Source organism: Gekko japonicus, unplaced genomic scaffold (genome assembly GCF_001447785.1).
Source record: "Gekko japonicus isolate JY-2015 unplaced genomic scaffold, Gekko_japonicus_V1.1 scaffold227, whole genome shotgun sequence".
NCBI classification, from domain to species: Eukaryota; Metazoa; Chordata; class Lepidosauria; order Squamata; family Gekkonidae; genus Gekko; species Gekko japonicus.
The window spans coordinates 282,545-296,639 of NW_015164189.1; the positions used below are offsets into that span (position 1 = coordinate 282,545).

The 14,095-nt window shown below is 47.8% G+C and overlaps 1 protein-coding gene across 1 annotated transcript in view; it reads left to right on the top strand.

Moving 5' to 3' along the window:
• Positions 1-14,095, top strand: part of WDR59 (WD repeat domain 59) — a 79,948-nt gene that overhangs the window by 33,898 nt on the left and 31,955 nt on the right. The window contains exons 14-19 of the mRNA XM_015408249.1: positions 403-481; positions 1,823-1,987; positions 2,907-3,002; positions 4,858-5,014; positions 7,048-7,117; positions 10,029-10,182. Of these exons, the coding sequence (XP_015263735.1) occupies positions 403-481; positions 1,823-1,987; positions 2,907-3,002; positions 4,858-5,014; positions 7,048-7,117; positions 10,029-10,182 (721 nt within the window). The remainder of the gene's footprint in view (positions 1-402; positions 482-1,822; positions 1,988-2,906; positions 3,003-4,857; positions 5,015-7,047; positions 7,118-10,028; positions 10,183-14,095) is intronic.

A 14,095-nucleotide genomic window follows, 5' to 3' on the forward strand; every position in this document is an offset into this window, starting at 1 on the left:
TGGAGGTAAGGGGAGAGCAGAGCGGCTTCCTCTTGATGGCATGGTAGCCACTAGGAATTGAGACAGCACTGGCCGTGTTTGCTGCCCCTTCTTCCAGGCTGCCTTCCTTGAACTCAAGAGACCAGGGAAGGAACAGTAGAGCTTGCTCCATCCAGTCCTATGTCAGAACAACTTTCCGGCTGTTTGACGGGCAGGAACGCTGCTTGTCTTGCTGGGCTTGGCATCTTCTGTCCCTCCTTCCTTCTGCTGGCACACAGAATGCAGTTAGCAGGTTCCTGGTTCTAGGAAGGCTTCAATCAAACAATCACTTTGGTAGGGTGTTCGAATGCAGGCGCTTGGCAAACTGGTGATTGATTGAATCTGTGGTGAATTGGGAAGCTTTGATCCCACTCTGCCTGCCAGTCAAGGAGGGAAGAGGGAATGCAGGCGCAGCGAACAAGCTGCATCCCTGGCTGTCCTGAACCAACAGAGATTTGTCAAGGTCTGTAAACGCAGTGGACTTTTCACTCCACCTTGAGCATCCTGTCAGCGTTTGATGGTAACCAGTCCAAGTTCTCTGTCTTGGATGTCCATTGTAGACAGTCTGTTCAATCATGAAGGGAATGCACTTTTCCCCGATCAGTCGCTTTCCCAAAATTTCGTAAAACAACAAGCAAGAGGAAAATCATAGCTAAAAATTGTAAGTCAAATTAAAGCAAGAATGTAAAACATGTTTTTTACCCCCTTGTAATCTTGACGTCTACAGAAAGTGAGTTTTTGGACGGGGATTTTTAAAAATAGGTTTTACTAATCTGTGTGTTTTCTTGAGCTATAACCTCTAAGAGCAGTACAGATTGCTCTGTTTGGGAGGGATTAATTTTATTTATTTTTTATACATTAAGCTTTTAGGCTGCCCTCCCCTGTACACACAAGGCTCAGAGCGGTGAACAACAGTTAAACACATTCATAAATAATAAAACGGTGAAATAATAACGAGTTAAAACATTACTAGATGGCGCTAAAAACTTCAGATTGTGCCACTGCCTTGTGGGGAAGGCAGAAAAGGGGGGGGGGGTTGCCAGACAAGGTGGAATCCATCACTGTCCTCAGCCAAAAGCCTGGCGGAACATCTCTGCCTTGCAGTCCATAGTTATTGCAAGTTGTAATTATTAATAATTTAAATAACGAGGGAGTCTTAGTTCCCCTTCTACCACTAGGGAGGTTTGAGTTGCTTTTTGCTGAGTTGAGAGACCAGTTTGGCGGTGCGTTGGGTTGGATCCATCCCGCTTCTCTGCCGGCAATAAAAAGGACAGTCCCCACCCTACCCCCAAGGCAATAATGGGACCTGCATGGACAAAAGCTAGGTGGAGTTGGGACTCTGGTAAGGAGGTAGATGGGGCAGTGCTGAGAGAAAAAGTTGGCTGGATCCAGTCTTTCCTGTGCTGCACTTTACCCTTTGAAAAAAAGTAAGATGCAGAGGCCTCCTTTAGCTTGAACGGTGCTCCCCGACCTGGAGCTCATGGGTCCAGCTGGCACATCCCCAGTGCCTGCCATGAGCCACTGGGAAGTGGACAGGACCAGTGTCTAAGCAGGGCCTGTGATTTGCTGTCTTCATACAAATAAAGGGGTCCTTCCTCTTCTTCCCTCCTGGGTGTGCTGTGCATGCATGTTGTTCCCCAACCTCCTTCTCTTAGTGTGTTTATGTCCGTGCACACGCTTGGCGCTGCCTCCTGCATCCACCACCCTCTTTTCAAATAACCAAAGGTGCCCACGGGCTCAGAAAGGTCAGTGACCCCTGAACCAGGGTACCTCCTGCTATGCTGTGCATGCTTTCTTTCGGCAGATGGACGCCGTCAATCGTAGCTGCACAGTTTCCGTGCACTGCAGCAACCACCGGGTCAAGATGCTGGTGATGTTCCCTGTGCAGTATCCCAACAATGCCGCTCCTTCCTTTCAGTTTGTCAATCAGACAACCATCCCCTCCACCATGAAAGTCAAGCTGTTGAAGGTGAGACAGACTGTATGCGTGTGACAGAGCTGTTGACTGGGGGAGGCTGGCCAAAGACTTCTGGAGAGCTCTGAGGGCCGGTGGCAATGGCCCCCAGCATAGGGGACTCTAAAAGGGTCAAGAGACAGATTCATGGAAGACAAGTCCATCAGTGGCTGGCCACTAGCCAGAATGACTAAAGGGGAGCCTTCACCTTCAGAGGCAGTGCAGCTCTGAATGCCAGTGCTAGGGAGGCAGCAATAGGGGAAGGCCTGGGTCTCTGTGCTGTATTCATTGCCCTCCCAGGCAGCTGGCTGGCCACTGTGTGAAACAGGACGCTAGGCTAGATGGACCACTGGTCTGATCCATGTGGGCCATCTGTTTTGGGTGCCTGACATTTCTGAGCTGGAGTCCACGGCTAATGTCAGCATACACCTCATCCGGTGGGGCCACTGCTGGGGCCCAGGGCTTCTGGCACAGCCCACTGCCACTGACCATGCACCTCCCCTTAAAGCCACCCACCATTCCCCCACCTGCTTGCTTGCAAGCACTCTGCCATCCATGCTTCTAGTAGTATGCGGTGTCCAGCGTCATCAGGGAACAGACCAGTGGTCCCTCTAAGCCGAGTTAGCGTGAGCTAGCTCACAGTTTTTTAGCCTCTAGCTCACAGTTTTTTGTCTTCGCTCAGGAAGGAGTGCTCCAGAGCAAACTAATTCATGCAGTGCAGGCATCTGTGAGTGCAGGCAGTGAGAGGGCTCATAAAAGGAAGGATGTAGAGGCATAGGATGCAGTGGGTGGGAAGGGAGGCATGGAGGGGCTGGGCACCCTCTGCTCAGGGTGTCCCTAAATTGGGAGCCAGTCCTGCTGGAGTCTTGAGAGTCTTGGGGGAACCTGGAGCCGGGGACAACCCCCTTCAAGCACATCTTTGCATCTCTTTCAGATCTTGAAGGACACGTCCATGCAGAAAGTGAAGCGGAACCAGTGCTGCCTGGAGCCATGTCTGCGCCAGTTGGTTTCGTGCCTGGAGTCTGTTGTGGTAGGGAATGAGCCCTCTCCTACCTTTCACAGCGTCTCTCTTGGCCCCCGTTCCTTGCTCTGTCGGTCCCAACAGTGCTGTGCTCCCTGCCCTGCAACTTGACATTTTATCTCTTTAAAAACGATAAAGAAATAATATGCCCAGAGCAGCTCATAGCAATCAGTTACAACATCGATAATAAATGCATACAGTGACACACTTACAAGTAACAAATCTTAAGGCTGTGATAAAAATGGAAAACAACCTTAAAGTAGCTCTACAGTATTGGGGGGATAAGTTTAATGGTTTTAAAATGTGATTTTATTGTGTATTTTTAAATATGTTAGGTGCCTTGGTGGCCCTTGTGAGGGCAGAAACGTGGGATAATTTTTTTTGTAAAATAAAGCAAGAAATAAATAAATACAGTGACGCAACATGATAAGAAATGTGAACTGGAGACGTGAAATAGCTGCAGAATAGTTATAAAAACTGAGCTTATAGTAAGTTCACTACACTGAGTCCTTATCCAGCAGGATCAGAATGGCATTTTGTATCCTCACAACTTCCCACTGAAGGAAGGTGAGGCCTAAGAGATACTTACCTATGATCACCTAGTGAATTTAACAACATAGTATGCATTGAACCTGGGGATCCAGATGAGCCTTCGTTCATACAATAGTCTTTCTTTGCCTATCCATTTTTAGCCATGGCACATTAAACCAGGAGCACAAGACGCACATGGGGCAAAGGCATGGAAATCAAAGCCCAGGTTTTCAGCTGTGTGCCAGGCAACCTACTGCTGTTTGCGTGCACTACGGGAAGCTCCTTGATTGACTACAAAGCTTTGAGGCACCCTCTCTCCACTGTTTTGCTGTGATAAATTTTGATACTGAAAGAGCGTTCTTTTAGGGGATCCACTGTAGAAAATAGCAAAAGTGTTAAAGCTCCATTTACATTGCCCCTCTGTGTTCCCAAGAGCCGGCTCCCCATTTCCTCTGTAGCTAGACTGCATTGCTACATTTTGGCCCTTGATACCAAGGTCCTGCGCATGTTTGTGTGGTTGAAATCTTTCCGCTGAAGGCTATTGCTATCTGAGCAGTACTAGATAGATGGATGGATGGATGGATGGATGGATTAGATGGATGGATGGATTGGATTAGATGGATGGATGGATTGGATGGATGGATGGATGGATGGATGGATGGATGGATGGATGGATGGATGGATGGATGGATGGATGGATGGATGGATGGATGGATGGATGGATGGATGGATGGATGGATGGATGGATGGATGGATGGATGGATGGATGGATGGATGGATGGATAGATAGAGTTGAAATCCAGTATTGTGCTTCCTCTTTCTCTATGCTCCTGCATGTTACAGTCAGCCAAGGCTGTCTTTCTCTCTAATTCGATGCTCTAGACCAGGGCTCTAACATTTCCATACTTCAGATCCCGGCAGTAACACCCAGGCAGCAGTATGGAGCCCACCGAGCTGCACGCACTTGGCAGGAAGCCCTGTGATAATCAGATGTTATTGGAGGAGGGGGACCTGGGAGGATGGCCTCGCCAGCAGGGAGGGGAGCTGCACTGCAAAAGCTCGTGTGGGGTTGGTGGACCGAACTGCCATACCGTCTGCCCCTCCTTACATGATGTAAGGAGCAGCAGAGCAACAGGGCAAGGTCACTCGGCAGTGAAGAGGCTTCTTTCTAGCACAGGCCTGTTCAGAGACCTCCCCGCAGTCCAGCCTGGCTACCCCTTGCCCCCTGCCTTCCCATACAGACTCATCACTCCTCCTGATGACCCTCAGGGATACGCTGGGGCTCTGCAGGGCTCTGTTCATGCAACTCTTGTTATGTGCTTTTATGTTTCAGAACCAAGAGGATAACAATTCCAGCAACCCCTACGCGCTCCCAAACTCAGTAACTCCTCCTTTGCCAACCTTTCCCAGAGTCTCCAATGCTTATGGCTCCTATCAGGATTCCAACATCCCTTTCCCACGTACCTCTGGAGCCCGGTTCTGTGGGGCAGGTTGGTTGAGCCTTCATTATGTGCAGAGGAAGAGTGGAAAGGTGGTCAGAGTGCCTGGTTAGGATGTGTCAAAAATTGCCACCAATCTGTGTTTGTGTGTGTGGTAGTAGTATGGGACCCTTCCTCCAGAAGCTGTTCTTCAAATGTACTTCGGGCTGCTGCCACACTTGATTAATTGATTAAGTATATGCTGGATGCACGGTGTGCCTCGTGCTCTCCCATTGATTCCTGCACAGTTGTGGGGGCACCTCTCCCCCTCTCCAGACCCCCCAACCGAATTATATGCTTTTGTTGTTCAGTCGCACAGTCGAGTCTGACTCTTCGCGACCCCATGAACCAGATCACGCCAGGCATTTCTGACAAATTACAGGCTAAGGTACTCTAAACTTGATGTCCAGTATAAATGGTGCAAATTAGGTATACTTGCATAAGCTTCATTTGCATAATTTTCCATAGGAGAGAAATCCAAGCAACAGTATGAAGCCCCACCTGCTGACCATTGGAAACTTTGCTTCCCCCCACCCCAACCAGCTTTTGTTATTTTTACTTTTTCTGTGAAAACTGGTATATAACCTCTTACTGGTGGACCTCCTGATGGCACTGGTATTTCTGGCCACTGTGTGATACAGAGTGTTGGACTGGATGGGCCTTTGGCCTGATCCAACATTGGCATCTCTTATGTTCTTATGTTCTTATACCTGATGGAAACAAGGCCTTTATTTATTGCCTCTTGTCTCCACAGTGGGGGATGAAAGAACTATCTGACGATATAGCTCTCCCCACCTCTGCTTTACTGTCACAACAACAACCCTGTGAAGAAGTTTAATCTGAGCGATAGTGACTAGGCCATGGTCACCCCGTAAGCTTTTATGGCACAGTGGGTGTCACGGGGTGGGCGGAGACAGGCGAGTGTGGCTCAGAGGAGGTGAGAGTCCAGTTACGGGTAGCAAAGTCAAGAGTCTGGTCCAATAGTCAGAAAGCCAGAGATTCGTTACCAGAGGGTTGTCCGAGAGCAAAGTCAGGGAGTCGAAGGGTCGTGCACAGTCAGGAGCCACAAAGCCGAGAGCCAGAGTCACAAAGTCAAGAGCTGAAGTCAGGAGCTGGTCTGAGGGTCACACAAGCAAGGCAGGGTCTAAACAAAGCAGTGGCTGCAGAGTCAGGGATGGAATGACTTGTTGCTTTCACACCCAGCTCATCTTCTGCTCCCTCATTTATAGCAGGCGCAGTACTGGACCATGGTGAGCTGCTGAGTGGACAGTTGTCCTGGCTCCTTAGCCCCAGGTGCTGCCATGCTGCCAAGTGCACTCTGCATCTCCGTTCTTGCAGTTCATGCCGTGCCCTTTGCCGCTGGCATTCCTATGGTTCTGGGGACAGAAGAGGCAAGGCAACCCGGGGAATCACCTCTGGGTTTGGAACCTGAGCCATTGGGACATCACCTTCAGTTGACAAGCTCCCCCATGGGAGGAGTGGCCACAGCTTCTGGAACCCCACCTTCTCAGCTGGCTGCAGGCAGGGCCCCACATCAGGTGCTTCCTGGTCACTGTCAGCATCCCTGACTCAGTGGAATTGGTTTGGTCAGGCTGCCCCAACGACAGTGGGGCTTGAACCTCGGTCTCCCAGATCCTGCTCCAGCACTCTTAACCACTACCCCACACTAGCCCAAGTACATGCAACTGAAACATGCAACTTCCCCGTCTGTCCCTGCTTCCACCTCCCTGGTGTGGAATTCTGGCTTGGACTCTTAGTCACTGGGACCCGACTGGTTCACTTCAGTGGCACTCTATAATGAATAAAACTCAGCACCACTCATCAAAACCTATATTTGCACTTCAAGAGCTTCTTTTTTTAAAATGAGTACGTAGTTTCTGATTCTCAGGATCCTGAATGGCCTTTCCCTTTCTGCCCACCCTACCCCTCATTCTGTTCTTGGGCAGAATTATAAAATCTGCACAGTTAGTCTGATTTTGTCCTTGGCCCCAACCTCTGCTTTAGAGGTGGTCCTCTTCAACTGGGCCTCTCTTTCCTCTTTGCAGGGTACTTGGTGTACTTCACAAGGCCAATGACGATGCACCGAGCGGTCTCACCAACTGAACCAACCCCTCGGTAAGTATCTGGGGCTTGTGGCAACTGCCCCTAATGGTAGAAGAGCATGTGATATTCACACCTCATCCTGGAGTAAAGGCTATTCTGTGGGGAGAGGGAGGTGAGGTTAATGGCAGAACTGGCTGCTGCTGGAGTTGGTGACGGACCTGGTCTACGCTTGCGTGCAGCAGAATGAGATACGGTAGGGCATTTGGATAGTAGATTGAACTATACCAGTGCAGGCTGCAGGAGGGGTGGATCAGATGTTCCTTTCCGACAAGTCACCCTGCAAGTGCACATCAAGTTGCCTTCTACTGAGAAGGACCTTTGGTTTGTCAGGGTCAGTATTGTCTGTTCTGACTGACAGCAACTCTCCAGGGTCTCAATCAGAGGTCTCTCACATCACCCAGTGCCTAATCCTTTTAACTGGAGGTGCTGGGGATTGAACCAGGGACCTTCTACATGCCAAGCAGGTGCTCTGCCTCTGAGCCACAGTAGTTTAAACAAGAAGCTGCCTTCTACTGAGTCAGACTGTTGGTCTACCAAAGTTGGTCTTGTCTACTCTGACTGGCAGCAGCTCTCCAGGGTCTCAGGAAGAAATCTTTTCTGTCTCTTACTACCTGATCCTTTTAGCTAGAGATACCAGGGGCCTTCTGCGTGCAGAGCAGATGCTCTACCGCTCAGTCACAGCCCCAATGAATTGAGTTGGACAGCTGGTCTGTCAAAGTCAATATTGTTTACTCTGGCTATTCTTTAGTGACTCGGGCAGAGGTCTCTTACATCACCCGCTACCAGATACCAGGAAACCTTCTGTGTGCGGAGCAGATGCTCTGCTGTTGAGCTATGCCCATTCCCCTGAAAGCAGAAAATCAGCACAGTGAGAAATGTGCTGTGCTGTACCCTTCTCCCTAATAGGTTGGTATTTTCATTTGTAGGGGGTTTTACATGTGGTGGTAGGATTCAAAATCGGCATCTGCTGTCTACCGCCCAAACTGGCAAAGTCCATTCTACCGCCCTTCAGCCAGGTCTGAAGTGGCTTTAAGACATATTCATGGAGGAGAGGTCCATCAATGGCTGTTAAGCACAACAGACAAGTGAAACCATCATATTCAGGGGCAATGTATCTTTGAATATTGATTGTGGGTGCTTTGGCCTCCATGTCCTTCTTGTAGGGGCCGGCCAGTGTTGGAAACAGTATGCGGGGTTGGTTAGTCTCATACAGCAAAGCAGCTCTTGGATGCTTCAGCTGAGCAGCTTTGTGGCCTACAGTTCAGTAGCAGCAAACATGGTTTGCGTGCAGAAGATTGTAGGTTCAGTCTCTGGCCTCTTCCGGTTGGAAGGACTTAGGCCAGTAGTGTGACGGGGTGTTTTGCTTCTGTGTCCAATTAGAGAATCTGAACTAAACAGTTCTAGAAGAATTGGTGGATTTAAAATATCTCCAGGATCTGCCTATTAAAGGCTACCCATCAACCTTTAAATCTGATCATACAAAATGAGATAATTGTAAATTCTGTTCTTTGAATTATTACCAGCAAACCAGGCAGGAGACCTTCAGAGAGTTTGTCTTTTACTGAAAAACGAAATGGTTCTCTTTATTAGACAAGATGTTAGAGAATACAAGCATATGAGAATTAACCCTGAGGCTGCTATCAAAATATGCTCAAATTATCAGAGTTCCTAGCATTTCTTAATCATATTATAGTAAGTAATATTTTAAAGAAAACCAGGTTTCAGGTTGGTCCAAGTGGGCAGCTGTGTTCAGGTTATTGTATCAAACTGCTTTTAAAGATTTTCATAATCCCAAATCAGAGAGAGAGAAAGAGAGAAATCTCACCTAATCTTCTTCTGAGGCTTCCATCCAGACAAATCTGATTAGTTTATCACACCAGTGCATTTCTATAGGAAGATATCCGTCTCAACTTATTTGAAATCTCTTCTGTCTTAATCAGGTGATTATTATCTCGGCAAGTGATTGGTACATAAAGTTATGTATGAGATAATCCAATGGGTGCCTCTAAGAATGCGTCTTCATGATATGTCCTCATAAGCTTTTCCAAAGGAAGATAAGAAGTCCAGACAACTCTTAATCCCTGTTAAAAAAGCAATAAATCTGATTTCTCTGTGACTGTATCAATTAACTGTCAAAGATCAAAGTGCACCTTATGCAGTCAGAGTTCCATGGTAGTTGAGCCTTGCATTGGCTTACAGACTTCAGGAAAACATGCATAATTGGCAAGAATTAATTAATTATCATATGGCATTGTGTGCAGAATAGCCAGGAGAGCCTAAGATTGTCTGGCAGCCAGAAGTTCTAGCTCTTTTAAGTGTTGCACTTAAGGTGGCAAGCTAGACTTGTTTTTAAGGCAGCAGACGTTTCAGAGGCAGTTTGCCATTTCCTGCCTCTGCATCACGACCCTGGTATTCCTTGGAGGTTGCCCTTCCAAATACTAGCCAAGGCCAACCCAGCTTAGCTTCCGAGATCTGATGGGATTGGGCTAGCCTGGGCTATCCAGGTCAGGGCCTGGATCGGCAAGAATCAAAATACTGCTACGGTAGGGCTGGAAGAAAGTGGGCTGGGCGACAGTGTTTCCTCTAAGCTGTGGAGTCTTGTGAGCAAAAATTCTACTTTGTGAGCTACTGGCATTAAACTTGTGAGCAAGCAATTTGGCTACTGCAGAAATTAGTTTGCTCTGGAGCCATCCTTCTTGACCTAGGACAAAAACGTGTGAGCAGAAGGCTAAAAAGCTGTGAGCTAGCTCACACTAACTCAGCTTAGAGGGAACACTGCTGGGCGACCCAGTGGCCTGACATGGTGTACGATGGCTTCATGTATTCATACGCTGCTACAATGCCCTTTGCTTTGGCTCCAGAGCACGCCACTCATGAGTCACTCTGGAAGCTCACCTTTCCGAAATGCATTTCTGGCGTTTAGGTCCCTGTCGGCGCTCTCTGCCTACCATAACGGCCTCATCACCCCCATGAAGATGCGTACGGAGACTCCCGGCAAACTGATCTTGTATGGTGGAAGCCCCACACGCAGCGAGAAGGAACAGGTCTCCATCAGCTCCTTCTACTATAAGGAAAGGGTAAGTGCCCCACCGCTGCCTCTTCTTCAGTGTCTGGTCTTCAGCGGTTTGGTAAACTCTGTCATCGTCAGGCACTGTTGTGGGTGGTTCCGGGGGCCCCCTTGGCGAAGCTGCATTGCTAAGAGCACGTGTTTCCAGCCCCTCTTTCAAATGCTGCTGCTTCCTATTAAGTTCAGAGTATTGTTTTGTGTTGAACTCCCTAGAAAGAACCTCTTCTAACCGTTCAGCGGTTTCCCCCATGATTCCTAACAGTCCCTGAGCTGAGTAAAATTAAGAATTTTGTGCACTGCAGCTGAGCCAGCAGTGACTTCCATAGTAGTCCTTGGTGGATATGTGGATTCATGTGTATCCTGCGTTGGATATGAGTTGTGTGAGGCAGGCTTTGTGTTCTTGATATGCGATCTGCTTGGGATTCATTCATTAAGGAGATGCCAGCTGGGCAGGACCTTCAGGCGACAAGAAGACTCCAGATCCTGCTGAGTGGTAAAGGCTGCAACTGCTGCCTTTTGTCCAAAACATGATGGTGCTCAGGCCCTCCCTTTGCCATGGGTGCTCATTTGGTATCCTTAAGCAGTCCCTGAAGTACATGGGCAGGGCGTCTCTTGCGTCCAAGCAGTGGGCAGAGGTTCCATGTCTTGCTTTGAAGATTAAGAAAAAGTTAAAAAGTTAACCTTTCCAATATTCCAACAAAAAAACTTCCCAAATAGAAGGGGGACGTGATAAAAGTGGAGAAATATTGAATAAACCCAACTGACACCCACAAAATAAAAATTAAGAACGTAATGAAAATTGCACAGACAGAAAGAATCTCATTACATCCAATATCTCACTAGTCATTCGATGTATCAACATGAAAGCGTACACCAAAGAACGTAGGCGCAATGGCATCAACTAACTTCTACAACAAGACCACACATAGAAGGACTGGAATAGAATAGCATCTGCTAACAAGTTGTTTCGATATACAGTCTTTCTCCAGTCCAAAACATGTTCTTCTCTCTTTTTTCTGTCTCCTTATCATTACCAGTGTGTTAGAAATTTTCTTATAATGAGACCACCAGGAATGGTCAAAGGTGGAAGGTAAGCTTCAGCCAAACTCTTCTAAAAATAATTCAAAAATGCATGACAGGACCATACCAATACAAAGCTGAAAAGACTGCACAATTACCAGAAGCTTATTTTCTAGTTTGGGATCTGGTTTTTATTTTGTGGGTATCAGTTGGATTTATTCAATATTTTTCCACTTTCACTGTGTCTCCCTTCATGCCTGGGTGCTTTTGTACTCGGGTGCTTTCATTGGCTGCTCTGAAGATCACAGTTCTTATTTGAGGAAGCCCTTTTACTTATTTATTGAAACACTTATATCCCGGCTTTCCTTGTGGTTCTAGGCACCTTATAAATTTAGGACAAAGCTGTGACTCCCTCCCCCTCTCTTGGCAGAGGAGAAAGTAAAAACCACCCAGCCTTGCCCATGTCCTGCTGCTCTAAGAGGATGAGCCCTTTCTGTGTTCTCCTGCCTATGGGAAGCCGATCTACCTTAGAAAGCTGCTTTGAGCTGGGCACAGAAGGCCTTGCTTGAGAAACCCACTGGCCCATAATGGGTACAGAAGATGGGCTCTAGTTAACAGTTTTATAAAAACTGGTACTGTGCAAGATCTCTTCATTCAGCATCTGCAGGCCTGGGCAAGCTGGCTATGACAACTGATTTAATTGTTGTGATTGTATATAAGCCAGAAACAAGCTATAACACTGTCAGCATCACAGAAAATATCCACATGCAGTTTTGAGCATGGATATTTGCCAGAGAGCTGTCTGTTTTGGGGCCCACCAGGAATTGGTTCCCAGTTGAAAGCTCCAGCTGTTGAGCTGCTTTTAAGGTTTCCCTATTAGGACAAATGCTCCTGCGAGAGTACCAGAGGGCTCTTCACCATGGCTGTTTCCCTGTTACGAGAGTGCTGTCTCTCGTTCATTTTTAACATGCCTCTGCTCCAAGAAAGTCCAGGGGGCATCTGTGGTCCTCCAGTCTCCATTTTACCCTCACAAATAACCCTTTGAGGTCAGTTGGATGAGGAACTGGCCCAAGGTTACCCAAAGAGAGCGTCATAGCAGTCTAGGGGATTGGAACCCCAGTTCCTCAGATCTCATCTGACACTCTCATTGCTGCCCTATGCTGGGAAAACAGTGCAAGAAAACTCCCTCTAACACTGGTGTTGAGATGGCCCAACCTGATGGACTACACCAAAGCCTGTGCTGATCGCTAACAGATCTCTGTATGGGCAGCTGAGAAATCAGTGCAAGCTGAGAACTCAGACCTCTTGACACGTCATTCCCTCCTTTGATGCTCCAGTACAGGTTTCTTCTGGGAGCCACAGTACCAACTGGGTGCTAAAGTGTGCAGCCAGCTCTGTCTGTCTTCAGCGTCCAGCTGTTAGCTCTTGGCTGGAGAGTGCTCAGTGCTAAAGAATAGCTGTTTGCAAGAGCTGGACTGATTTGAAAGCCATCTGACCCAACCTCGTTCCCCCCTGTGCATGTTCCCGAAGGCAGGGCCCTCCTCTGTTGGCTGACCTACTTCTGTTCATCCTGTGCATGTCCAGGAAACAGAGCAACTCCCTTGGAGGCTGCTGCAGATGGTCTGTTCCAAAGTCAATGAAATGGTCCAAAATTCACTTGGGCAAGGGAAGGGGGGCTTGTTACTCTTGTAAGGACAAGTCCTTGTCACCCAGATACCTGGGAGGCATGGTGCACTTTTGAACACCGGGGGCAATGAAAGCAAAGGATCTTAATTTGGGAGAACTGGAGGGGTGGGGTCAGCAGTCTGTTCTCCTCTGTCCTTGGCCACTGATTCTTCATGTCCCGTCGTCGCGCCCCCCCCCAAAAAAAAATACTTAAGGGAAAATTAGCCACTATGGAAAGTGATGAGTAGAGAGAAACAATAGGCAGAGGAAAGTGGCCCCGACAGCTCATCTTTCCCTCGTCCTCCCTTTGCCTATTCTTTCTCTCTGCTCATTACTCTTCATAGTAGCTAGTTTTCCCTTAAGAACGTAAGCTCCAGGTTTGTCTGCCTGTTGGCAAGCAGCAATCAGAATCCTTGGCAGTCCTCACCTCGCAAGGACAAGGGTGGACCCGAGCTCTGCGAGCTGTGAGATTGGGTGAGCTTCGTGAATTGGATAAAAGGCAGTGGTAACAGGAGTCTTTCAAAGGCACACCCACTACGCTGCGGCAGATAATGCACTTGCCACAGGGTATGAAGTGCGTGGGAGCCACCACAGCCCATCTTGTCCCACCTTCCTGGGGAATGCCTGTGTAGCACACGTGCTCATTACATCATCTGTGCGTTATGTATGAGCAGGTTCACATCAAACCTCTCACAGGCACTCCTCGTAAACGGTTTGTGGAACAGCCCCCCTGAAATAACACAGGGCCAAAAGCAGGCCTTGGTGGGTTTCATCCTGTGAATGACCATGGGGAAGGGGTGTGGGTGTCTCTAGGAGAGCAAATGGAAGGAAGCATTTGGGCTGCTTTTCAGTCATGGATCAGTGAGTGGAGCACACTCTGGGTGGGGGAATGACAGCCTTTCCCAGTCTGCTCTAAGGGGATACAAAAGGACAGAGGGAAAGGCGAGAAGCATAAAATACCATTTGTGAAACACATTTTAAGGACATGGCATCATAAAAGAATATAAAACATGAAAGAGTATCTTAGCAAAAGAGTATCTTAACAAATGATAAAATAATACTTCAACAATATATTTCCATGTATATTTCCATTATTTCCTATCTATATGACTACCCTGCTTCCCTGAAAATAAGACCTACCCAAAAAATAAGCCCTAGCAGGATTTCTATGCATTTGTGGTATAAGCCCTAGTGTGTCTTCTTGAGAAAAAATAAATATAAGACAGTGTCTTATTTTC